This window comes from Cavia porcellus, unplaced genomic scaffold (assembly GCF_034190915.1).
Source record: "Cavia porcellus strain 051 isolate PalLab524CR breed Dunkin Hartley unplaced genomic scaffold, mCavPor4.1 scaffold_12, whole genome shotgun sequence".
Classification (NCBI taxonomy): domain Eukaryota; kingdom Metazoa; phylum Chordata; class Mammalia; order Rodentia; family Caviidae; genus Cavia; species Cavia porcellus.
Genome location: NW_026947495.1, coordinates 21,001,914 through 21,029,797, shown reverse-complemented (window position 1 = coordinate 21,029,797; position 27,884 = coordinate 21,001,914). Strand labels below are relative to the sequence as shown.

General features: G+C 32.8%; 1 protein-coding gene across 3 annotated transcripts in view; it reads left to right on the top strand.

Moving 5' to 3' along the window:
* Dpp10 (dipeptidyl peptidase like 10) overlaps positions 1-27,884 on the top strand; it is a 1,298,333-nt gene that overhangs the window by 1,168,498 nt on the left and 101,951 nt on the right. For all 3 annotated transcript variants that reach the window (XM_063258966.1, XM_063258965.1, XM_063258967.1), the window contains exons 6-7: positions 2,535-2,587; positions 2,691-2,772. In XM_063258966.1, coding sequence (XP_063115036.1) covers positions 2,535-2,587; positions 2,691-2,772 — 135 coding nt within the window. The remainder of the gene's footprint in view (positions 1-2,534; positions 2,588-2,690; positions 2,773-27,884) is intronic.

Below are 27,884 nucleotides of genomic sequence, written 5' to 3'. Positions count from 1 at the left end.
GCTCAACTCCCATTCCTGCTCTATCCCTTTTGTAGTTTATTGTGAGAATAGGGTTTTATTTTAATTATGGAAAGATACAAAAGAAGCATTTGAGATCTGCTGAGCAGAGACATATACAGCAACAAAAAAGAACTGTGACATTATTATTATTATTATCATTATTATTTTGTTGTGACACTGGGACTCAATCTTACAACACCCCACTTGCCAAGCAGGCACTGTGCCTCTGAGCTACATCCCAGCCAAAGACTATGACTTTAAAGAAAAGATCAGTAGGTTGAATAAGGCTAAATCTTAGCTCTGTAGAGGGAAAACTGCTGGCTTTGTGTTTACAAGTAGACCAAACCAAAATCTGATAACTTATTATTTCAACGTACCATAAGTTTGGAAATAAATTAGAGTTATTTTCTCTATTGTGGTCTTCTTTCTCAGTGTACTCATTGAAAAAAACGTTATAGCAAGTTAAGAACTACAAATCAGAAGCAAATTTATATTTCCCCTACTCTACTCCATCTGAAGGAATCTAGGTGTTTTAGATTCACACATAGAGAAGATCTAGGGATCTCCTTAAGAAATATTTGAGAAGACCAGCATTCATATGTCACACCCAGCTATGTCTCAGTGATTGTTTGGTGGCCTGTTTTACCCAAAATAATAATGCTCTGAAACTTTTTCTGAAGATAAGCATGTGCCTGGCAACCAGGGACAGTGTAGTAGGTGATTACTGAATGGGATGAATAGATTCTTTTCGCTCATTGACATGATCATGTGTTTTGAAAACCAAGTGCACATTTGGAAGTTTGCTTTGTCCACACAAATTTTCTGAGTGACAAAGAATCAACAGATGTGAACACATTTCTCATCTCTTTGTCAGCTATATTAGTATGTTGAACATTTAAAATTTGTAGTTCAGTGTTAGATTTTATAGAATTCTATCCTAAAATAGATACCAGGAAAATTGTTCTTGCTTCTATAGTACTAAGGTGAGAGTAATCTTGTACCTAAATTATTGAAGTGAAACATAAAGAGTGATTGTAAAACTCAGTACTGCAAAGAATGGGAAAGTTGGGGCTGGGGATTTAGCTCTGTGGCATAAGCGCCTGCCTTGCAAGCAGGCGGTCATGAGTTATGGTACCAATAAAAAAAAAGGAAAAATTTTGAAACTTAAGTGCAAAGGTAGAACGCTAGTAGAACTTCACCAAATAGGTAGCCAGTTATGTTTAACTGAAGATACTGCTGCAACAGAACAAATAACAGACTTTTAGGGAGTTAAGTTTGACAATAATATATTTGGACCATGTGCATGCATCAGAGTCTTTTTAATTGAATACTGAAAAATAAAAGCATCCGTATATCCTAATAATAATAATAATAATAATAATAAAACAAGATATCTCGTTTAAAATCTTCACTAGAATCACAGAGCTTCAGAGAAAAATAATTTTTACTGAAGAATAGCATACTCACCATTTGTTTCCTTAGTCTATCTATTGAAACTTTCCGCATAGTCTTTCCATGACACTACTATGTCAAATCTAGTATGTAAGAACAAAAACACACTGTTTTTTGCATTATTCACAGTAGTCCTGTTTGAGATTTTGTCACCTTGTCTTTGAGAAACTGACCTTTAAAAAGAAGTAGAATTCTTCAAAGATATTAATAATGTATCTTGATTCTTTACTTTCAAACAACTATTTCATGTATTATTTTCAACCATTGGTATGAAAGAGCGGGGTATAACATTCCACTTTATCTACATGAATAATCACTCCAAATGTATGCTTTTCCATCAGAACCGTTATTTAACAAATGTTAATTGAGCATTGCATATGGCATGATATGCGCTAAAATATGTGGAGGATGCAAAGGTAACATATACTTCTTAATAACATTCCATTGGGAAAGGAGTCATATTTAGAGTTCACATACTTTACACTATAGAGTGAGAAACAACCTAAAAGATACACAGTAGATTTTGTGAAAGATGGATTTCAGAGCGAATCATGAGCTCCATTCAGTGGCTGTATTAGTAGAAGGAACAATTTCTACCTACGTTAACGTAGGATGTTGTGGCAGGAGGTTGGAGGAGGCCTGTTCAGGATATACAGAAACAACTCACCCAATTTGCTTAAAGTATAGGTCAAGTGATGTAAGAGGTTGTAAGGATAGAAAACATAGAAATCAAAATACCATGGCATGGGAACATCAAATAGAGTAGTTTGATCTTTATTTTGTAGGCAGTGTGGTGTCACCAAAAATTGTAAGAAAGAAAGTCATGTTTAGGACAATTATAATCATGTTTAGGATAGGAAAGACTAAATAAAGGTAAGACTGAAGGGAAGAAGAAGGGTTTGAAGGCCCCTGTGGTTACCAGAGAGGAGATAATAAACTACCATATAGGAGATTGCATATTTTTATTTCTCTATAATATCAGCACCTAGATTTCCTGGGTTTCATCATGAATATATAGACACATTAAAATTAAGCCTTTTTTCCAAAGTACCATCAATAATTCTTCTCTTTTTTAATTTCAGATTTTTCATTATTCATATACAGCTTCATATGTGATTTACAACATACATACTAGGTAAGTGCTTTGATTTTTTTCTGATTTTCATAAGCAATTGTCAAGATAAATTTTGGTATAGATGTCAATTTTGCTTATGTAAAAATATTCAAATTTTTTCAAGGGAAGTTTGGGAGTTAAATCCTCCAGAAGTAGAGGACTCCGTTTTGCAGTATGCAGCCTGGGGTGTCCAAGGGCAGCAGCTGGTAAGCACAAGCATTGGTATGCACCCGATACTGCCAAAGCTGTATGAAAAATGTTCATCAACATCACTTCCTTGTAAACAATAACCTTATATTTGATGTTTCCCTAAGTTCCTTTATGCCTTTTGCGTAGTATTCTAACATAAGGATGTATCAGACGACACTAGTATTATTTTCTCAATAATTAATAAACCTGAGTTTGTGAAATCCTACATGATTAAAATACTAGCTAATAATAAACTCTAGAAGAGATTCTAGGATACTAAGGTCTAGATGATTTCTATTACCTAATATGCAAATTTTCATTGCCAATTTTTACTGAAAACTCAAAAAAGATATTATTCTCAAATTATGCAAAACAAAAGTTTGCAGACAGCATTAAAGTGATTTTTCATCAATGATATTTTAAGTATCACAAATTCATAGAAAATTATTGATGTAAAAAGAAGTTAAAATAATATTCTTCTATACATCCTATGGCACTGACATAAACCTTTGATCATGGAAATACTGTTCAGGAAATAGTTTGTTAATGAGGCCTTTATGTAATCAAATGCATTAAGCACAATCAAAAGGACTTCGCAGTGGTTTGCCAAGTAAGTCCAATGAAAGTTCCTTTTGCTCCCAATTGCCTTGCTAACATCTGGACTTTCAAGACTTTTAAATTATCACCCATATGCTGATAATCATACAAAGTAGTATTTAGTTGTGGTTTTATTAACATTTCTTCTTTCTTCAAGCTGGAACTTTTAGTTATTGTGTTCCTCATATGAGAAAAAAACCTATTAATATATTTGTGAATATTCATTTTTCTCCTTTTTATTTTAAAGACAAGGAAAAGAAAAATAGAAATAAACTAAAAATACATTTTCAAGTTAATAAGAAAGTAATAATAATTAACACATTACATATTGTTTTCATCATAGTAGTTACTCTGAGAACAAAATGTAGGCATGAAATATTGGCCAAAGACTATTAGCACAAATCTTTTTATTCAATGAATTAAGAGAAACTAGCTGTATTTTAACTGTCTTGTGTGTGTATATATAAATTTTTCCTTTTACTCTCCCTTTCCCTTTTCTCCCAATGCTTTCTAATTTCTTTTGAACAGTTTCTTCCAAATTCTCAATACCTATTGTACATTTTGGGTCTTATTTACTTGTTCAGTTTCTCACATTAGTGAGACAATATTATGTTTACATATATGGGTCTGATTTATTTCACTTATATGTATGGTCTCAAGTTGTATGCATCCACCATAAAAGTGAAGTTTATCTTTTGTATGGCTGAGTACTCCATTTAAAAAAAAAAAAAAAACTATTTGAATATCTCTTCCTCAGGTGATGGGCATTTGTGTTGTTTCCAAGATTTAGCTATTACAAATTGTGATAATATAAACATAAATACAAAAAAACTACTGTGGTATGGTGTTTTCAATTTATCTGGGAAAATACCCAGAAGGGAAGTAGCTGGGACAAATGGGATCTCTAATCCTAGTTTTATGGGAATCTCCACACTGATTGACACAGTGGTTGCACCAGTCTGCATTCACACGAACAGTGAAAAACGGTTCCTTTTTCCTCACACCCCCACTATCATTTGGTGCTTGATGGTAACCAAAGAGGATATCAGAAAATGGATAGATATTGTGGTTTGTTTAAATGTTTCACTAAGGCTTCATCTGTTCATGAGCGACTGGCCTTTTGAGGGCGCTGCGTCTTGCATTTGAGCTTGATTTGTTGTCTAGAGCTGTGACTGGCACTGTGACCCTCCAAGGGGCACGTAGCCAGCATATACTGTAAGGCAGAGAAGGAGGCATGCTTTTCCCTTTTTGCCCTTTCACTTTTGTTGTTTGGTGCTGCCATGAATGTCTGCCTTTTAGTTATGCCGCCCTACCATGGAGCCAGCTAAGTATGGCTGAAATCTTCAAAAACCATAAGCTAAATATACTTTTCTTTCCTTTATTTTGGGTATCAAATATTTGATCTCAGAAACTAGAGAAAAGTAACCAAGACAGAAATTCCCCTTGTAAGGGTAGGAAAAACCAACATAATGAAAATGGCTCCCTCCCCAAACTGTTACACAGATTTAATGCAATCTCAATCAAAATACCATTAGTATTCCTCACAGAATTAGAGAAAACATTGCTAAAACTCTTTAAGAACCAGAAGAGATCTATGATAGCAAAAGCAGTTCTGGGCCACAAAGGCTAGTTGGGGGCATCACAATCCCTGAGCTGAAATTATACTACAAAGCTACTCTGATAAAATCAGTATCCTATCGCAAGAAACAGACCTGAGAATCAGTGGAACATCATAGAAGCCACAGATGGAGCTCCAAACACAGCCATCCACCTTATCTTTGAGCCAAACATGTTCACTGGAAGAAAGACAATCTCTTTAAAATACATTATGCTGGAAAAATTAGCTTTGCACATGCCAAAGACTGAAACTAGACCTATCACCATGCACTAAACTAACATCAAAATGGATCAAAGACCTAAATAATAAAACAGAAACATTGAATCCACTTGAAGTGAAAAATAGGTAGAAATCTTTTAGACATAAGAATACGCAGTACTTCATAAACAAAATCCAGACTGCACGGAAAATACTTCAAAGAATCAACAAATGGGATCTTACCTTATTAAAAAGCTTTTGTAAAACAAAAGAAATCACAAGCAAAGTGAAAAGACAATCCACAGAATAGGAAAAAAAATATAGCCAGTTGTTTCCTTGGCAAAGGACTAATATCAAGAACATACAAAGAATTAAAGAAAGCAGACCCCCAAATTCAAAGACTCAATCCAAAAATGGGCATCTAAGATGAATACATACTTTCCTCTCTCTCTTTTAATTAGAGTTTATATGCTCTGGAATCTCATTTATAACTACGTCTATTTTCATTCAGTTTTTTACTTTACCTTTTAATGTTTTGTTTGTTTTTATTTGTACAAATATTTATCACACATGTGAATGTATTTCTTATATTAAATCCTTGTAATGCCATTGTAATTTAGTTTCAATAATATTCTTCTAAAATTTTTCAAATGCATTTTTCATAGTTGAGTTGTTGATCTATCTGACATTGCTTGTTGTGTATGATATTAAGTCTATTTGTTTTCTTGATGTTCCATTTGGTCAGCAATTTCTGGGCATTTTTATTGGCCACTTGATCTGTGGAAACTCGTCTACTAGGCCATGTGCCACATCTACATTAGCTGTCTCCTGCTCTGTAGTTTGCTTTAACTGGTTTATCTCACCATGTCTCAAGATACCTGTAAGCCTTATTATATGATAAAGCAGGCTCGTTTGCGTCATTTTTTATTTTCAGATTATTTTGAATTACTCTTTTTAATCTTTCATATCAATGTCAAAATTGGCTTTCACTTCATATGCACACTTTTAGAAGGTTGAATAGCATTACCTTGAACTTCTATACATAGTTTGGGGACTTAACATTTCAGGGACAGTGACTCTTCATGCTCATTAGCACTTTATATATTTCAAATTATTTAGATTTCTTTAATAGCTCAATTACATGTTATAATTTTCTACCTAATTTATTGTACACCTGAAAATTTAAGCTGGTGTTTTAATTATTATTTTTCTTTTTAAATCTCTTTCTTATTGGTATTAAACAGAAAGGTATTCAAATTATTATTCATGGCCGTGTCTGGCTAAGCATAATCATAAATACAAAATATTTCAATGTACATTGGATAAGCACAATTATAAGTACAAAATATTTCAGTGTATACTGTTATATTCTTGGCCTATATGTACTTATCGGAAAAGTCTTAATAATGTTAATGAGATATCTAAGGCTTATTTCCTTACTGCTGATAGTAAATGTGTGATTTTATTTCGTTCATTTTTTCCTTTAACATTCTGTCAATCTTACATTGTATGATTTCAATTATTTTTAATTTAATACTGAAATTAGATTCTTGATCTGTAATCAGTATACACAATTGTCCTACTGACCTTTCACAATTGTGATTAATTCTAATTCTAAATTTTAAAATAGTCTTTTAACTGGGTTTTATAGAGTATTTAAAAAATTTAAATTGCCACTTCTACAACATCTGAGTGACACAGCTATTTTTTTCTGTAAGTCTCAATTTCCTCATTTTAAAATAGAAATATCACCAAAAAAAAAAAAAAACTAAATTGAAATACCTAGATGGCATCATTATGATGTTATTGAGTAATATAATTATATTCATAGACTATATAGAATTATTTTATTCTATTTTTAAAAGAAAGAAGTGTTACTAAACTAGTTGGTGAAATAAAGAGGTAGAAGTATATATTTTGCATCACATCAAGGTTGCAAAATGATATTCTGTTACTGAGAGATGCTGTTTTTCACTGAGAATAATTCTGAACATGGAAATGCTCTGAATGTTAAAACTCCTCAGAGATGGTCTGTGTGAGTGATTGGTCAGATGATCCTGACCACGTCATTTTCCCCATTTTACTTCTTCTTCTTTATCAGTAAAATGACACATTTAACTCTGTTGTATGGCAGACTTATTTAAAGTATTTTATTATTCTCACTTAAAGAAAGCATGTCTAAAACTTTTTATTTTCAGATTTACTGAGATTAATAAAATATGTAAATACATGGAAGGTTGGAAAATAGAGAGTAAGACTATAATAGATTTTGCTCATTTTTCAAAATCACAGTTTGCCATTCAAAATATTTCCAGTGTCACCTGACTATAAATTAGTGTTCTGACATATGAAAACATTTTTCACAAGTAAACCTTAGGTTTTCTCAGTGGAGTCATCCCTTCAACATGCAAATGTTCTGCTAAATGAACATTAACACTGAAAATAGTTTAAATACAGAAAAGAATCCAATATGAAATATATTATGTTAATCTGGTCTGGAATTTTCCATACATGTAATATGCACATACATGCAGAGATGTGACCAAAAGGTATTGAAAAAATAAAATTTTAAATTATTGATAACTGCATGCACAAAGTTGAAGTAGCCCAAATAATTTTATGATTGTGCTTTATAAAGAAATTTTACAAAAATACTTATATTCACTGTCATTTTCATGCTAAATGTTTCAACAGTTGAAAAGTATTTATGAGAAAAATTTTAAATGAAAAATTAACACAATGCCCAAATAAGATATATTGTGGGCAACATTTTACCTTTAGCATGTAAATATTCAGAGAAAATTTTAAACAATGTGCTTAGTAGTCAAACTTTGTAGGTCTCTAGAGCCACCCTCGTATGAAACGCCTGAAAAGTGCTATGAAGTTGCACAAGGTAAGCTAGATATGAAAATCCTGGTTTTAATTCACAAAATGTGTGCAAATAATGCATCCGTGGATAATGGTGAGTGGTGGGCAATAGTGGGAGGTGCCTTATTCTGTGCTGTGCTGAGTAGAGTTGCTCCACCGGATCAGGCAAAGTTAGAATTCACAAAATTCCAGAACCTAGAAAACAAGATCGTTTCACCTTTCTGTTAACTAGAGAGTCCTTGGGAGATATTAAAAGTTTTGATGGTTTAACATGATACTCGTTCTATGCCTTGCCTTAGAGAAACATATGCTTTGCCAAAATAATAGCTCTTTAATAGACTCCAGAAAGAAATATTAGTTGTATGATTTTTTTCATGCTTTTTATTTATTAATGGCTTATTTTCTCACATTTTCAAGAAATTTATAAAAATACTGAAAATTAGTAATGCTACAGTCCTCTCTTAGGAGTCATATAGTGAATGAAAGAATGTTGGGTCCACTACTTAATAGCTGATGAACTTGAGAGAGTAGCACTATTTTGCCATTTAACTTTTTTTCTTTTGATGTTTCATGCATTCATATACATTTAAAGAACTTTAGAGAATATCTGGTCAAAAACATTTTAATTATTTTTTATCATTATTCAAAAACATGCAAATCTTTTGTAAGAAGAATGTTAGTATCTTAGGGGATTTCAGTGTTACTGGTTCTGTGGAGCACTAAACTTAAGTACTTTTTAAATTTTGTAATAGTATTTTCAAAATACTTTAGTAAATTTTGGGAAGGACTGAGTCAGAGTTCTATTTTATGCGGATGCAGACCTGAATTCAGATAAAGGACATGTCTTTATAAGTGACTAATGATCTGTTTTATGTGCATATAACAAGTTTGTCAATATTTGAAGCCCATAGCAAATTCAGCAATAAGATTTTGTTAGAGATGACTCATTATAGTGCTGTAATTACTTTTGCCTTAAATAGGTTAAAGTGTCATCTTGTGTTTACTGACTAGAGATAATTACATCCTTGTCTTTAACTTTGAGTTTCTAATCTCACTTGCCATAAAAATAATGCATAGCAATAGAAAAGGCAGATGAGAGATGCACACAGCTTATGACAAAGAGGGCTGCAATGATTGAACAGTGTTGAAGCATGCTAAGCGCGAGGGAAGACAATTTGGATGTGGGAAAAATTCTGGAGAGAAAAAACTGGAAACAATAAATGATGTACTGACCAGAGAGGGTGGTGAGTCTACCATTTTAGTATAAGAAATATTTTACTTAAAAAAATGGTTTGGGTAATAATTTTAGAAAGATGTGGAGTAGAAGCACCAAAAAACTGATTCTATACCGAGGCAACAATTACACTAACCGATACGTAATTATCAGGAGCTTTAGAATATATTGAAAGTTTATAAATTCTATGGAAGGGATGAGACATAGATTTCTGGTCAATTTCATCTGATTTCAGCAGATAACTAAACAGTAATTAGCAGCTACTTGTCCCAGAACCCTGACTTCATGGCAGGCTGCTTGGCATTTCATTCTAAACTCTGCAAAGGAAAAAGGTCTGCCTTATAGGTCACCTGGATACCGTAGGACTGGCTGATCATTTCCTGAGTACTGGTTTCTTAGGTCTGGAATTTTCATGGCTTTGGTGAGATTGACTTTTTTTTAAATATTGAGAATTATATAAGTAAGAGCAAGATTCAAAGTGGAGGAAAGATAATTACCTGTACAGAAATTTTTAAAAATTTAAATTGGTGCTATGAGCCATTGCGTATCAATAAACTTGATAAGCTAGATCAAATGAAAAATTCCTAAAAACATCAAACCTACAAAGATGAAATCATGAAGAAATAAAGTACATCTAAAAAGACTTAAATTTTTATTGTATCAATATCAGAAATCTAATAAAAGGTCTGGTCCTGGTGACTTGAGGGGTAAATTCTGCCAAACTTTTAGAATGATTTCATTCCAGATTTTTGCCAAAGTTGAGAGACATATTCTAACCCATTCTGCAATACCATAATAACCCTAACACCAAAACTAAAGACACTGAAAAGTAAACTACAGACCAATATTATTTATGAACATTTGCACAAAATATTCAAAAATATTAACAAAACAAATTCAATAATATATGTTTTAATAACATATAGAACACCAACCAAGTGATCTCTTTCTGGAATGCAAGAATGTTTCCATGTCTAAAAACTGGTCCAATTTTATAATACTTATGGAACAAAGAAAATAAAATATAATCATTTTAACTGTTGTAGAAACATTTGACCAATTTAAAACACTTGGGTAGCCAAAAGCACCCATAAAGTAGGAATATGAGCAGCTAAGGAATAAAAAGGAAGTCAAAAACACCCATGTTGAAACAGTGAAAATTAAATTGTCTCATCACACAAATATTATGATTCTATCTGTAGAAAACTTAAATATTTCACAGATTCTTAAACATTCTAGAACTAACAAACACATTCATCCAAAAATGAAACAGACCATACAGAAAAATCGATCTTACACACTAACAAAAAACAATCTGAAATGGAAAGTAATACAGCAATTCCATTCATAATATCATAGAAAAATACTTAGGAATTGATTAATATGGTAAAAGACTGTTACAGTGAAAACTGCAAAACTTAAAAATCTAAAGATACTTATTATTATTTTTTAAAAATTGAGAATTATATAAGTAAGAGCAAGATTCAGAAATAAACTCTCATATATAATCAAATGACTTTCAACAAAGGTGCCAGAAAACATTCAACAAATTGTGTGTTGCGGTGGGTGGGAGACAGAGACAGAGACCCAGAGAGAGAGCCTTTCCAACAAATAGTAGCAGAAAAGGTGAATGTCCATATACAAATAATGAAGCTTTACAAAATAATATATTGATAACTTAATCTAGACTAAGATCTCGGCCTAAGAAGTAAAATTATAAAATCTTTAAAGAAAATGTAGGGCTACAGTTTGAAGACATTTAACGTAATAAAGGAAGTGAAAGAATCATTTTGCAACAGTCCTTGGATATTACATGAAATAAAACAGTAAAAAGAAAATAAAAATTATTTTCATGGAAATTAAACACATTTGTGAATCAAGGACACTATCTATAAGTGAAAAAGTAAGATGTGAAATAGGAAATACTTTCAATTCATATATCTGAAAAGAGTTTAATATCCAATATAAAGAGATTGGTTTCTTAAAAATAGTGGAAACCAATGGATTAAAATTAGACAAAGTAACAAGCATTAACCCAAAGATGGTATTTTAATGGCCAATAAACTTATGAAAAATACTAAACATAATTAAATATTACAGAAATGAAATTTAAATACAAAAGAATATCACATTTCTACCATTAGAATGACTCCTGCCAAAAACCCTGGACATAACTGTATCTGGAAAGGATGTGGATAAGATGGCATGCTTCTCTACGGTTGGTGGGAATGTAAAAATGATACAATATTATGGAAAACAGTGTACTAGATCCTCAAAATTACAAATGGATTTAATATACCCAATAATTCCAATTCTGGCTGTTTATTAAAAGAATTGAAATCTAGACTTCAAATGAATATTAATACTCTTAGGTGCTTTGGAATAATATTAACAATAATCAATATGTGCAAAGGACCTCAATATCCATTGAAGAACATGTGCTATATAGTAACATGGGATACTACTGAGCGTCAAAAGAGTTTTGTGACTGAACTGCAGGGAAAGTTGCATAACGAATGTACTTAATAGTGCTGTACTATACACTTAAAATGGTAAATTTATATCATGTATTTTACACTTCAGAAATGCTAAACAAGATATAGATCACCATGCCTAATACCTGAAAGTGTTCATTTGCTTTCTTAATGAAGTAATAGACCCTAAGATAGGAAAAAGTGGTACTCATTTAGTTGTAAAGGCTATTATAAGACAGTGTGTCATTTTCTTTAAAAGAGAAGAAAAACCAATTTTGTCCCAATAATGGGAAAAGTGACTAATATGGGTTGCAGATGCTGCTGAATCATAAGATAACAACCTTATGATTATTAACTTAATAATATGATAATCACGGTTATTACCTTATGATTCAGCATACACCCATACGTGTGTGGGCACATACGTAAAATATCTCAAACCTCAACTGATAAGTTTTCAAATTATTCAGGTATATATTTCTCTTCATATATCACATATATAACTATGACAGCAAATATATTCTCACAAAATAGAATGAGATAGCGATTTGTGTATGTGGAAAAGAAAAAACATGGAATCATAATATGCAATTTAAACAAAAATTAAATTTCATTTTCTTTTGAAGGTCACTTGTCCTTCAAGTAAGCCCCCCCCACTAATATATTAGTGTCTAATGATTAAATAGTATATTTGTAACTTGGTTTTACCTAAATTGATGCTAGTCAAGTGCTCTTTTACAGAGCTATAGAGCCAGTCCCTGATAAATTAATTAATCCACAAAAAATAGAAAAATAAAATTTAATCCTCAATAAGAACATAGTTCAGAGTGTTTCCTGCCACTTCAGAGTTGCATGTATCAATATAAAGAGAAAACAGAGCAACTCAAATACTGTTAGCTGGGGGCTGGTGCTCCTTGCAAGCAGCAGGCAATTGTGAGTTCGATTCCCGGTACCAATTAAAAAGGAAAAAGATAAAAAACAAAACAAAACTGTTAGCTGGAGATGTGTTGCTTTTCAAGTTGCTTGCACTGACATTATTAGAAGTCACTTGATAAGTGTGCATTGAGTTGGCTTTACTGATGGCCTTGGACTGTAAATTCTCTGAAGCCCAGACCTCAGACTCTGTAACTCTCCTTACATGTGTCTAATGACTGTGGAGGCAGCAGCCACAGGTTTTCCACTGAAAATAATAAAAGATACTTTTGCTAAAGGAAGGTTGTTGCAGCCTGTACCAGCATAAGTGAGAAATGGAAAGTATTCAGCTGTTGACATTTTCTAGGACAGACCAGCTCTAGACAGTAAAAATACTGCTAGGCTTTTATAAATGAATGAATGAAATGAAAAGAATCTCTCTCTCTCTCTCTCTCTCTCTCTCTCTCTCTCTCTCTCTCTCTCTCTCTCTCCCCCCCCCACCCCACACTTGTTGCCACTGAGCTAAATCCTCAGCTTATTTAACGTTTTAGGAAAACAAAGAAAGTCAATGCATTATGACAAAAAGTATCAATATTAATGTTGTAGTGTTGAACTTTCCCTAACACTGTTTATAGAAAGGCAATGTTTAATCCAATTAAATATGCTTTATCAGCTTTATCCAGTTTGTTCTACAATTTTTATATCATTACTAACTATACATTAAAGAGCACATTGTTCTTTGTGATACAAAAGGAACAACTTCTGCATTGCAGAAACTCACAGAGCATACAGTGAAGGCAAGGATTTTGTGTCTTGAAAAAGCTAGAATGAGAGGATCCTAACTTGAACTTCATGTTCTGAGGGGAGAGTTCGCTGTAAGATTCAGGGATTTTCATGTGAAAACTGACCCAAGAGATGAATGTTGCCCTTAGGTGCCAAATTTGATTCCCTCTGGACTAATTATGATAGAACAGAGAACAAATTTATGCGCAGTCAGACTTTATTTGGTTACATTTTAACAGACTTTCAAAATTAGATATGGTTTCCAAATGTTAGAAGATAAAAAGGACCAGGTGAACCATTGATATAAAACAGGCCAGCAGAAAGCATTGTTTTCGTTTTTGTAATAGAAAGTTCTATATTTACTTAATTAATTTTGAGTTATTTAGTAATAATGAGATAAATGCAACACAATATTTTTCTTTTTTAAAAATATATGTGTAAATTTCTGTGATGCATCTTGCTTCATGAGATCCCTAACATGAAATTAAATGGTAATTTGTAGAAAAATACAGAAATTTCAGGATTATAGACTTTATAACTGAATCATAGTCATATGTAATCTGTGCACTCAACACTTTAAACAGGTACTACTAAACACACTATTTGAATGGTATTACATTGTAAAGAATAATGAATGAAAGTTTCTAAATATAAGAATCTTTGCATTTCATTGAAATTTTTGCAAATTTGTTATCTTAAAATTTAACTACATAGTTAACCTGACAGTGATGTTGGCTGCCATCATGCATCTAAACAAAAATTTAAGAAGAATAATACTATAATATTTTTGTGAACTGTGAACCATTTTATACAACCGTCAGGCTAAAAAGATCTCAATTAGGAAGAGTTCAGTGTTTCAATGATCTACAGTATTTTGCTAAATGACATGCAGATTACTCCTTCAGGGGAATTGTAGTCTGTATTAATGTCAGAATTCTTCATGTCAGAATAACTACAGACATCATTTCGTCTGTAGTCAGGAACTCTTTCTGGCTCTTCTCCTTAAGAACAAGGAAAGTGAAAATGTAAAAAGAAATTGAATCTTTAAGGAAGCATTAATGATCCACATAATAAATGATAATAAGGAAGTGAATAAAATTTCCCCAGAGTTAAAAATAGATTAAAACCTAACCATGTTTCAGTAGAGAACTTAAAAATGGGCAAATGGACAATCTTTACTTGTAATTTCAATATAGAAATAGGAAGATTTGCTTTAAAGCTTTGATTTGTTATTCACAATCCTAGAAAAGATTATTTTGCTTATTCTAAAAATGACAGCACATTGACCAATGGTACAGACTTTTCCTTTATCACTGGATACCACGGCATATTTGTATACATAATAGTCTCACAGTTTCAAAAGCTTCTTAGTACTTTATTTCATTATTTTATATAACATAATTTTATGCTACAGAAACACTGTGATAAATGACTTGTCTTTCTGCAAACTTTATTGTTTCTTTAAAATTAGAAATAACATTACAATAAAGGTTTTGTTATGTCTTTCACCACAAGTACATTATATCTACACAATGAATCCTATATTAGAATTTCTAAAGAAATGTATATTTATCTTGGGTTACATGTGTGGGCCAATAAAAATATATGTGAAATTTTAAAAAAAAATTGTAGATCATCAATTTGTTTGTGGTCAAAAGATATACTCTGCATTATTTAAGTTTTTTTGTATGTGTGAAGACCCATTTTATGTCCCAGGAAATGCATGTGAAAAATATGGAGTCTATATTTGTTGGGTATAAGTATCCACAAATGACAAGGTATCAATTTTCTCGTGTTGATCAATTTTTTTTTTGCATGTTCATTCTTTTTCCTAGATGTTACATCATTGAGGACAAATATCAATAACAATGGTCATTTAAAAAGCACAAGATTTTACTTATATTTCATCTGTGAAATACAATCATACACAGAAAACATTAGCAATACAATGAACAGTTTTATAGTAGGAGAATATCTATGATAAAAATGTAGCTGTTAGGGTTAAGAATGGCATAGAAACGACAGAGTAGTCAGGAATATCCACATCAATATACATCAATAAACCTAAAAATCTACTGAGAACGTTGTAAGGGGAAAATACAAGATGCAGAAGGTAACAAGTTGAAAGAAATAAAAGCAAAGCCAAGTGTAATGGCAAAAACTATAGTCCCAGTACTCAGGAGGGTAAGGCAGGAGGGTAGTAAATTCCAGACTTAACTGAGCTACAGAGTGAGAAACTCTCTACCAAACAATAAAAACATACATATTGAAAATGGAAAGCAAATTCCAAACAAAACAATTCTCAAAGAAGCACTCCTAACCCCTCATTAACTGTGGAAAATTATGAGTAAAAAGAGACGACACAAAGGGACACCAACTAGATTGCCTAGAATTCTCAGTAGAAACCATGTTGATTCAAAGTGAAGTAAAAGCAGCTTCCAGTTTCTGATTAAACAAAGAATCCATGGTACATACATTACTTCTGTGGTATTTTCAATATTATCACATTCCTGAAGATGTGAGTTTTCCTCTCATATAAATACAAAGAAAAACATTATCAGAGGAAATTCAGACCTTCAAGAATGAAGAACATTGAAAATGATACACACAAGTAAATGTAAAGCATTTAATTTTTCCATAATTTCTCTATAAAATATTAATGTTAAAAGATGAAATAATTATACAGTTTATGAGGCTTATATGAATGTGTGATACCACTGTGAAATATAATAAAAATAGCTTTTTAATAATATTTGCAAATTTTCCATATTTTATATCAGCTTATTTTCCTGAATGCTTGTTTATTTACAGAAAGATAATTCAGCTCTTAGGTATGAAGAATGAGCACTGTAAACATGGCCATACTCGCAATACTGTTATATATATTTAGTATAATCCCAATCAAAATACCATTAATTTACCTCACAGATCCATAGAAAATATTCCTAGAATTCATTTAGAAATAAAAGAAACCTAAAATAGCAAGACAATCATGGGAAACAAAGGCAATCCCTAACTTGAAATTATACAACAAAGCTACTTTGATAAAATCAGCATGGTACTGGCAAAAAAAAAAAAAAAAAAAAAAAAAAAAGAAAAAGAAAAAAAGAAAAAAGACACACCAAAAAACAGACCTGAGGATCAATGAAATAGATTGGAAGATGCAGACACAACTGCGAAGACACTTAGTCGCCTTACCTTTGAAAAGGAACTAAACATGTTCACTGAAAGAAGGATAGCTTCTTTAATAAATGTTACTGGAGAAATTGGCTTTCCACATTGCTGAGGACTAAAACCAGACCCATGTCTATCACCTTGCATCAAATTAAAGTCAAAGTGGATCAAAGATGTGAATATTAAAATAGAAATACTAAATCTTCTGGAAGATAAGGTAGTTATATTCTTGAAGACATAGGAGTGGGCAAAGAGTTCATTAACAAAACACAAACCATGTGGGAAATACTTCAAAGAATTAACAACTTGCATCTCATCTTATTAAAAATGTTTGCACTTCAAAAGAAATCACCAATAGAGTGAAAAGAAAACCCACAGAATAGAAAAAAATTTTACCTAGCTCTCCCTCAGACAGAGAACTACAAGAACACATAAAGAACTGAAAAATATCAGCTACCCATCAAATTTAAAGACTCAATCCAAAAATGGACATCTGAGATGAAAATGTACTTCCCATATGAAGAAATACAAATGGTAAAAAACACATGAGAAAAAGTTTAACATCACTGATCATTTGAGAAATGTATATTAAAACAAAATTGAGATTCTATTTCATTCCAGAAAGAATGGCTGCCATCAAGAAATCAACTAATAATAAATGTTGGTGGAGCTTTGGTGAAAAAGAACCCTTTTCCACTGTTAGTAAGAGTGTCGAGATACAACTACTGTTAAAATCGGTGTGGAGATTCCTCAAAAATCTAAGACTGGAAGTCTCATTTATTCCATCTATTCCCCTTCTGGTTATTTTCCCAGAAAAATTGAACATGTCATACCACTGCGACATATGTACATCTATGTTTATAGCAAGACAATTTGAAATGGGTAAATCTTGGAAACAACACAAAAACCCATCAATAGCAGAATGGATTAAAAAAAAAAAGATGTAGTAATTTTATACAATAGAGCATTACTCAGCTATAAAGAAGGATACACTTGAGGCTTTTATAGGTAAATAGAGACAACTTGAGACCATACTCTTAAGTATAAAATAAAACGCATATGTAAATATCATATTGACTCAGTAGTGAAAAAAAATGGTAAGAATAAGATCCAAAATGTACAACAGATATTGTGATAATGAAAGCGAAAGAAAGTGTTCAAATGAAAAGAACTGGGATAGAGGAAAGGAGAGAAAGAAGAAGGCAAAAGATTATATGTAAATAGGTATGTGTGTGTGTGTGTGTGTTTGTGTGTGTGTGTTGTGTGTGTGTATCTTGTAGCTTGAGCAACTACTTCTAAAATAATATATTAACTATTGATAAATTCCTGCTTCTTTTGAAATTCTGTATCATTTCTATCCTTTTGTTTTGCTTTTTAAAATTAAAAAATCATCATAAAGTAATTCAGCTTGTTTAGTGGACTTGACAAAAAATGAAGTTTTCTGGTAAATAATTTTAGAATTTAAGGATACGTGATAAGGGTATATGTTAGCTTAGTCAAATAGCAATAAGTAAAATCAGATCTCCATAAATAGTATTTTTGGTTGATTAATGATTTTTATCTCTGGTATATTTGACAAGTTGTAACAAAGTGCCTAGTAAGTGATTTACTATATTAATCTGCTTTAACTGTTTCCTAGAACAGCATGAACATGAGCAGACTGCAATTTGGGATGCACTGTAGTTTGTTGAACCATGTTCTAGACTCTGAATTTTTTTGGAAGGGGATGGCAGGAGAAGAGGGAAAGCTTGTCAGAACTGGTATCTTAGTAAATTATTTCCCTACAGTAAAGAACTAGAGAATGGTGAGTCTCATTGTCATGAATTTCCGATGAGAAGGACCTTTGTGACTAGAAATTTTCTGATCTGAGGATACAATAGAGTACCTTAAGTGTATTGGAGTCTCCACAGTAGTCAGTGGAGGGCTACTAGAAAATACTACGCTTAAGGGAGAGACAGAGTCAGTTATGGCATTAATGGAAGAGGAACACACAGAGGAGAAATTGCAAACAGAAAGACGATGTTTGGTTATGGAGTGCCACTATGACACTGCACAGTGAGAGGGTGCAGAAAGTTGAGTTGTTCTGGGCCAGGACGCACTAAGATTTCGCAGAGGTGCTATCATCGTGTAGCAACGATTTTTATTGCTACCACGACTTCAATACAAGGATGACCGATACTCAGTGGAATAAGTAACATGAGATTCACTTGATAGTTTATATGGAAATGTGATCACAAGCCTGGTGCAAGTGGCCGTCTTTATAGCCACTTTATAGAATCCATCAAAGTTCATGTTCTTTATCAGACTTGGTAGTTTGTATCATCCTAAAAGTTTGTGTTAAAACTGGTCCCAGAATCCAAAAGTGTCATTAAGTGGCACCTAAAGAAAGGTGAACAGGCCATGAGAATGCCATGAATGGATCAATACCCTTGCATTTGGAATGTGTTTCTTACAGAAGGGGAATTCTCATTTTCTTTCATCTCTCATACAATGTTTTGTCCTTCTGTCTTTTATCCTGAGGTAGTACAAGAAGTACTACTGTGAGGTAGTACAAGCCAGTCCCTTGATCTTTGCATTCTTAGCATTGAGAGCCATGAGAATACATTTTTTACTTACACATTACTTCATCTGTGGAATTCTGTTATAGCAACATGAACTAGACTAAGAAAACAGAATGTAGTTGTAAGGCATTGCTTGAATTCTATGATGAAGGATTCTATGTGTAGATTTACATCATATGGAACGGGGCTGGGGGTTTAGCTCAGCGGCATAAGCACCTGCCTTGCAAGCAGGCGGTCGTGAGTTCGATCCCCGGTACCGATAAAAAAAATGAAAAAAAAAATGAAAAAAGACCAAAAAAACCATCATATGGAACACGGTGGCAAACATATGGCTTGCAGGCTGCTTATATCACTCAAAATTCTGAAAAGTTCACCAACCCTGCTATTGAGTCTAAGTGACTCAGAGCAAATATAGTATTTCAGTATGTTTCTTCAACTCTCACTCTCTTTGTGCTCTTTATCTTCCTCCTTTTTTTAAAAACTACTTTTGGATTCAGAGAACCCTCTGCCTCCCAACTAGGAGACTCTTTTGAAAGGTAGTTCTGTGCGTGTCATGATTTCTTTCAATCTTTTCTTGTCCCATGCTTCATTGATAAATGTAGAGATGTTCATGCACTGGTAATACCTCCTCCTCCAGCACCCTATTGTTCACTTGCTCCTCAATTTTATTAATTCTTTGCAAAAACTGTAATATAAAGGTATGAACAGAGACTGAACTTAGACTTCCTGTAAAGTCATCATGCCTGATGTGTGGATATGTTTTTCTATTTGTATTAGTCACCGCTTTGACTCTTCTAGCACTAACGTTCTAAAGACACTTCTAGCTAAAGTTAATGTAGGCATTTTAATTGAGGACATTATTTCTTTTCTTTATGTCTTAGGCACTTTCTCTTGTTGAGACACAATACCAGATGCCCACAACTCTAAGAAGGAAAGTTTTGTTTGGGGTCAGAGTTTGTAGAGGTTTCAGTCCACCGATTGCTGGTTCCAAGGCAGGGTAGCACAGGAGGTGGGGTGGCAAAGGAGAATTACTCATGACATGAAAAGCAGGAAGCAGAGGAAGATCTAGGGAGGAGAAACAGAAGGATATGGATAAACATCATTCCAGGCACAACCCTAGTGACCACCTCCTCAGACAAGGTTGCACTTCCAACATCATATTTGCCTGTAAATCCATCTGTGGACTAATCTATGGATGAAGGCTATGGCCCTATTATCCTAGCAGCTCCCCAAACCACACCTCTAAGTGCATGAAGCTGTCAGGGAAAATAAACCATAAAACTGTGTTATTACTTGTAACATCAAGCAAGTCATATCAGAAAGTTGTTGGGCAGCTTAGTTTGAGCTATTCTTCTGGCTTAGTTGGGAATATTACTTTACCATTGAAATTACTGCTGTCCTATTTTGCATTCCATTTCTCCATGAGGAGAAAAGGGTACAGAAAGTAATTTTTCAGATTAATACAAAATTAAATGAATGTTTCAAAGTCATAGTACTATTTGTCAAGGTCATTTTATTCATCTGCATATTTCAAACTTGGACCAATATTTTAAAATAACTTTTAGGTGGAACTCATTTTCAGAATGCTTGTTTAAAATACTGTTTCTTTCACTTCTTTCCAGCTCTCCAACAATACTTTTGTATCTGTAATCGGTCCTTCTCACTTCTTTTTTTAAATTTATAAACCGTTGTTATTTATTACTATTGTTATTATTGTTTATCAGTACCATTTAGGTGTACATAATGATCATATTCATTATAGAGAACTTGTGCATGCTGTGTCTTGATTTTTCCTCTTCCCCTCCCTTCCTTTCCACTGCAGCTCCCCTCCTTATTCACAGAGGTTGTTTCCATTTTATCCTTCTTCCTTCCTTTCCCCCTGCCCCTTCCCTGACCTCCTTTCCTTCTGAGCAACTTCTTCCTACTTCACAATATCTGTTATACATTTTGGTTCTCATTTACAATTTCATTTTTTTGCACCAGAGACATAATGTGATATTTATGTTTTTGTCCCATTTATTTCACTTAAGAGTATGATCTCAAGACCATTCATGTCTCTCTAAATGTTTCAAGTTTATTCTGCTTTATGGTTGAGAAGTTTTCAGTGTATTTTTTTTTAAAAAAGCACATCTTTTATCCATGTATCAGTTGATAGGCATTTGTGTTGTTTCCAAGATTTAGGTATTACAAATTGTGCTGCTATAAACATGGGTGTGCACATTTCAATTTGATATGATGCTTTTCATTCTTTTGCTTAAATACCAAGAAAAGGAATAGTTGTGTCAAATGAAACCTTTAGTCCTAGTTTTTTTGAGAAATCTCCACACTGATTTCCATAATGGTGGTACTAGTCTGTACTCACTCTAACAGTGGAAAAGGGTTCCTTTTTTCCACATTCTTTCCAGCTTTTTTTATTACTTGATTTCTTGGTGAGAGCCATTATTTCTGGAATGAGATAGAATCTCAGTGTTGTTTGAATTTACATCCCTCAAATGACAAGGGAAGCTGAATATTTTTTTTCATATACTTGCTTGCCATTCATATTGCTTCCTCTGAGAAGTATATATTCATTTTTGGGGTGGGTCTGATTTTATTTGAACTCTTTGTATATTCTACATATTAGTCCTTTGTGTGAGAAACAACTCGTTAAATTTTTTTCTGACTCTGGGGTGTCTTTTCTGTCTGTGGGTGATTTCTTTTGTTGGGCAAAAGCTTTTTAATAAGAAGAGATCCCAGTTGTTGATTCTTTGTAGTATTTCCTGTGCAGTCAGGGTTTTGTTCAAAATGTCTTTGCCTATACCTATGTCTTCAACAGTTCCACTTATTTTATCTTCCAGCAGATTCTGTGTTTCGGTCTTAATATGAATCAATGACCTACTCACTCTCTAACACACATCTCTGTGCCCTGTCATTTCTACTCCCTTCCTCCCCTTTCTATACACTGTGCTTTCAATATGGGATCTTCAAATTTTGCAGTTTTTATTTTTTGCTACTTATGCTACTCACTCTCATGCTACTTTCTACTTAAAACAGTGCTTCATCCACTCTCTGCCCAGAGAAGACTCCTGGAACTTGCAGCACCAGCTATTACATCGTATCTCATCTGAAGTCCTTTCTGTCCCTCCCAAGTGCAACTACATTCAAACCCTCTTGTGTCTTTCACTCAGATTCCAGTGTCACATTTTGTTTCACTCTACTGCTGACACAACATATTTGATAAATTTGTTAACTATTTTGTGCTATTCTCATCTTAAACTGTGAGTTTTTCAAGGACAGGAGCGATGTCTTAGTTACTATTGTTTCACAAATGGAGGCCACATTGGGAGTGCAGTGAAACTGTCAGTGAGTGTTTGAATTCTGTAACCACCACATCTGTATGAATACCACCACACACACACACACACACACACACACACACACACACACACACACAAACAAACACACACACACACATGCATGCACGCATACACACAATTTTCTATGTTCTTTTAACTTTTTAAAAACCTTCTGTATTAGAAATGTAAGAATATTTGCACCAAAGTAGTGAGCATATACATTTCTTAAGTATGGAACTTACTACATTATGTACAGTTGCCAATTAATACATGTGCTTTCCTGCCAATTCTTTCTGCCTCAGGTAATTGCTACTGTTTTGTTTGTCAGTGTTCTCTGCAAGAAAGAAGAAAATACAGCCGTTACATACAAACATTAATCCATATTTAGTGGAAAAGATTTATTAAGAAAAAGATAGCTGAAGGAGGCTTGAGCAGTCTGGCCTGAACAGTACATTTTAGTAAAGACTTTGGTCTTTCTGCCTTATGGAGTGTGGAGTAACAGGGATTTTTATTTAGTTGGAAAGTGTCACGAGGATAATACTGACAAATAAATTGTGATTTATAGTTGCATTTTGTGGAAATAACACAAAATACAGGGAGGGATATCAGTGAATAATTTATTTTAAAAAAACAAGATTAATACATAAGAAACAGAAAATAGTATTTTAAAATCCCATTACATGCCTTTATCATTCCCAAAACATTAGAATATATAACATACCAGTGGTATATACATGACTGATAGTATAAAACTGTATTCATTTTAACAGATAGATTGACATATATAACAAACAGTTAATTTCATAGGAGACACTCTGGAAAATAATCCAACTGTTTGCATTCTCAACCTCAAATCATGCTCAAATTTGAATGACTCACATCCTCATTTCATCACTGATAAATTAATTTTAAGTTTATAATAACATTAACTAGAATAAATATTATTATTCTGGACATAGATCTCTTATTCTCAACTCTACTCCTCTAGGATTATATTACTAGTACCAGGGTTTTCAAAGTTTATAATAAAAAAAGTTTGGATATTTCTGTTTTGCAATTTTAAAAAATCCTGTTTTTTCATTTGTGGCCAAGGATGCCTTGAAATCATAAGAAGTAGAATACAGAGACTGAAGCTGTGGAGAAAATGTGCATTGGAGATAGCCAAGCCTGGTTCCACCGTCTGCATTTTTCAATTTGCTTTCTTATCAGCACACCCATAACCTGGAAAGCATTAGCACAGACCCAGCGATAAACTTATAAGAATTTCCTCCAGTCTGTCCTCACTCCCCTTCCTGGAAACTCTCTCAAAGACTTTTGAGTCCCCATTTTAAATACAGCAAAAGAAGTTACAAGTGAAATATAAAAACAAATTATCCTAACCTCAGAAGCTAAATAGAGAACGTATGTGTTAAGTTTTTACTAGTAATTAATGAAAGAGAGAGAGTACACAGAGGTATAACTAAGATATTAATTCAATTCGTTCACAAACACATGGTGGTTGAGGACTTTCTTACTCAAGAGAGTAGAAAGGTTGAATGGTGAGTGCCACTGGCTAATGAAAATTCTGGGAGTAAGCAAAAGGAAGGACTCAAGTTAACTTCCACAGAAAATGAAGTCATTAAAAATACATCTGAAAGCTAAGAACCAATGAGAAGGTTGGAATTCCAGTCCTGGACAAAGGACAGGGGCCACGAAGGACCAGGTGTTTTTGAACATAGAATATGCTCAGGAAAATACGATTAGGATACTTTTGCCAAGGATGACAGGGTGCTGAGACTAGAGTTACACCTTGGATACTCAATTCTGCCCGCACTGGGGGATTGAGACCCTATTGGCAAATGGCAGCTTTACCCTCAGCATTCAGAGTCATGGGATGGACCCTCATGTAAAGATGCTGAGTGTGGACTCTTTGTCTTTATGACGAGAGGTTAAGCTTCCCATCTGTACTCTGTAGTTTACTGCCCACTAGTACTCATAGTCTCAAAAATCAAAAGAAAAGCCAGATGCTTCACTGTCAAAGAAGAGGAAGAGTGTGCTCTATATAGCTGACAGATAAATAAGAGGTATGAGTATTAATTAATTTTTTGAGAATAGAAACTTTTTATTTTTAATGTAAATTGTTTTTCATTTACCCCTCGAATGTTACTATGTAAGTATCTAAAAGTACTGTACTATTTAAAGAATTTTACAATGAACAGGCTTACACTATTCAGACTATTATTACACGTGTTTCATCACCTATCTGTCCATCTAGCCTCTCCATTCATTGACATAGGTGTTTTGTTTTGTTTTGTTTTTGCAGTGCTGAGAATCAAACCTAGGGCTTTGTACTAAAGCATGAACTGTACATGAAGGTATTCTCCCAATCCATGTTGGTGTCTATTTAGAAGTAGACTAGTGTCGTGTTCTCAGGTTGGCTTCAAACTCTTGCACTCAAAGCAATCCTGTCTCAACTTCTATGTGTCTGGTACTACAGGCACACATCATGATCTGCAGCTTAATCAGGATTTTTTGGATGTGTTTTAAAGTTGAGAAATAGTATACTTCCTCCCGAATACTCTGGCAAATACACTGTTAGCTAGACTTAATATTTATTTTTAAATTTAATTTACCATCTTCAAGTATTTAAGTATTTTTTTCAGGTTAACTGGATAAGAATATATGCCTGCGTGCATCTTTACAAATTATTCAAGGACAGTTACTGCTAGTTTCAGTAATTTGAATGTTGAATGTCTATGTGCATGTATACCAATTATCCTTAACAAAGCTTGATTCTTTTAAACTTGTAGTCAACTGTGTAAAATATTAGTATTTTCCCCTTTTTATGTGACAAAAGTAAAGGCCAACAAGGTGAAGTGATTTCACTGACAAAATATTTCTAAGGGCAATTGGTATTTCCAGGATTGAATCCAATGTGTCTCTGATAGAGATATCATTGTGAGGGCTAGAAGTGTAACTTAATGATAGAACACTTGCTTACTATGCACAAGGTCCCATATTCAATCCCCTGTAATTCATTTACAAGGCCATGAAAAGGTGATCTTTCAGATAACAAAATCATTATTTAATTCAGGATAGAATGGTTCCAAATTCTTTAGTTGTTTCTTTTCTATGTTTTTCATAAATTTAAAAAAGCTTTTGTTTTCCATTTCAAATTCTATAGTCATCACTCATTAGGCAGTAATATTTTCCATAAATTAAAGTCCTTCAGTGTTTTATTTTCCCTTATCCATCATATCTATTAATTTGCTTGTGTTTATACTGAGAAGTCACATTAAATAAAGATACAATATTATTTATCATGTACCCCAAGGCTTAGCTTAAGACCTAGTACATAGGAGCTGTCTAATGTATATTTGGTTTTTGATGAAACGATAGAAGAAAGAAATAAGGCAAGTAGATGAAGTATTGGAGAAAAGTGAGGTTTGGAGTTGATTATATGGATGCACCATATAAGGTCACCCTCAATTACTCACAGATAAATTACTACCTAAGGAAGTTATTATAATAATAATAATAATAAAATTGATGACTTTATTTTTGTTGGGTTCCATTTTATTTCTTTTGGTTCATAAATATGATTATTAGTATTTTTGTTTATCCACATGATCTGTTCATTACAATATCTTCACTTATGCAAAATGAGTTTTATAGACCGATCTTCAGTAAGAGTTTGTCTGATATTATATTCACTGATTGCCATTTTTCTTTTCCCTATTTTTTTAACTGACATTCATTTATCTGCTAAAAAATGGATAAAACATTAGACTTTGAAACTTGGAAATGATTTAAAGAATTACAAATTTAAGACAAAGGGACACATTTCATTTTTTGAAAATGCACAATATTCTGTAAAGGTTTTAAGAAATAAGAACTTTGAAAGGGCTTCCTGATATGAATAATTGCAAATGTCAAAGGATGAGAGTTCCCTGATAGTGATTCTATTTCCAGAATGTCAGATATTGATGAAAAAGTGGCATGAATGATTTGAATGAGCTATTCCACATGCCAGGGGTGGTCCTGTAGTGAAATGAAAGCAGCACTTTATAACCAACAGAGAGATTTATTTAAGGCCAAATGTCAGAGGTAATCACACTATTCAACTTGTGCTCATAGTTTTACTTTGTACTCTCTAAATGGGCACACAGAATTTATCACACACTGGCAAATTAATGAAATGGTATTTTTCAAGAGTAAAATTGAATGCCGCATTGTGGCTGCCAGTGAAATTTTGATAAAAATCATTATGAAAACATTTAAAATGAGTTTTGCATATTGATGTAATACACATATATCATTTTTCCTCACTTTAAATTGGTTTTAGCATATCTGTACCAAAGTAGAGCTGATCTTTGTGAATATCCCCATACACTTGGTGCTCAGAGGAAAATCAGAACCCTGTTTTCAACCTGAAAGCCTAAGTCTCCCTGTTCTGCTCTTTAACTATTTTCTTCCAATGTTAATTACCACTCAGATTTGTAAAAATAATTATTGGTCTTACAATTAATACAACTATGAACATTCTTATAAATATTTATATACATATATATATATATATATATATGTATATATGTGTATTGTGTGTGTCTGTCTGTTTGTCTCACAGACATAGAAATCTACCCATCTGTTTATCTGTCCATTTTAGGTATAAGATAAATGTAGTGAGGTCTCTCCATTCAGTTATATACATGCTCTGCCTTGGCAAAATCTAGTGATAAAATTTATAAAGTGTTTGTATGAATTTACTTTTCTGCTAGCAGCGTGCAGGACTTTTAGTTGCCCCATGTAAGTGGCAACACTTCTTACTGCTTCTGCAGTTCATTTTAACAATTGTAAAACCAGTGTAATTAGGTTTTGTTCATATTATTTCTCTTTCCCAAAATATTAAAGTTATATAAATCAAATAAGAATTTTTTATTCAAAAGTTTTCAAAGATTTAAATAGTAATGCCAAAAAAATGTTTCCTAGAATAAATTTTACATATTTCTTAGAGTAGGAAAATTTTCTTCAATATTCAATGGAATCAGATGCATTAAAAGAATATGCTCTAAATATTTCAAAGATTTTCACTTTTTAAGAACTATAAATGACTTTCAATAATTCATAATGAAATTTAAGGCAGGTTATTCTCACATTTCCTATAATATAAAAGCATTACATATAAAATTATATGTTTTATTGCTATGTATATGGTAAAATTTCTTATTTATTAAAACAATATTATCCATCCCAAATAGTGGTTCTGAATCACTGTAAGAGCTTCCCAGGCCTGATTTATTCCCAAATAATATTACATTGAAACTATTTATCAAATAGATTGCATTCATAATGAAATTGATAAGCTGATACAATAGAATGTCAAACTCTGCTAGTGG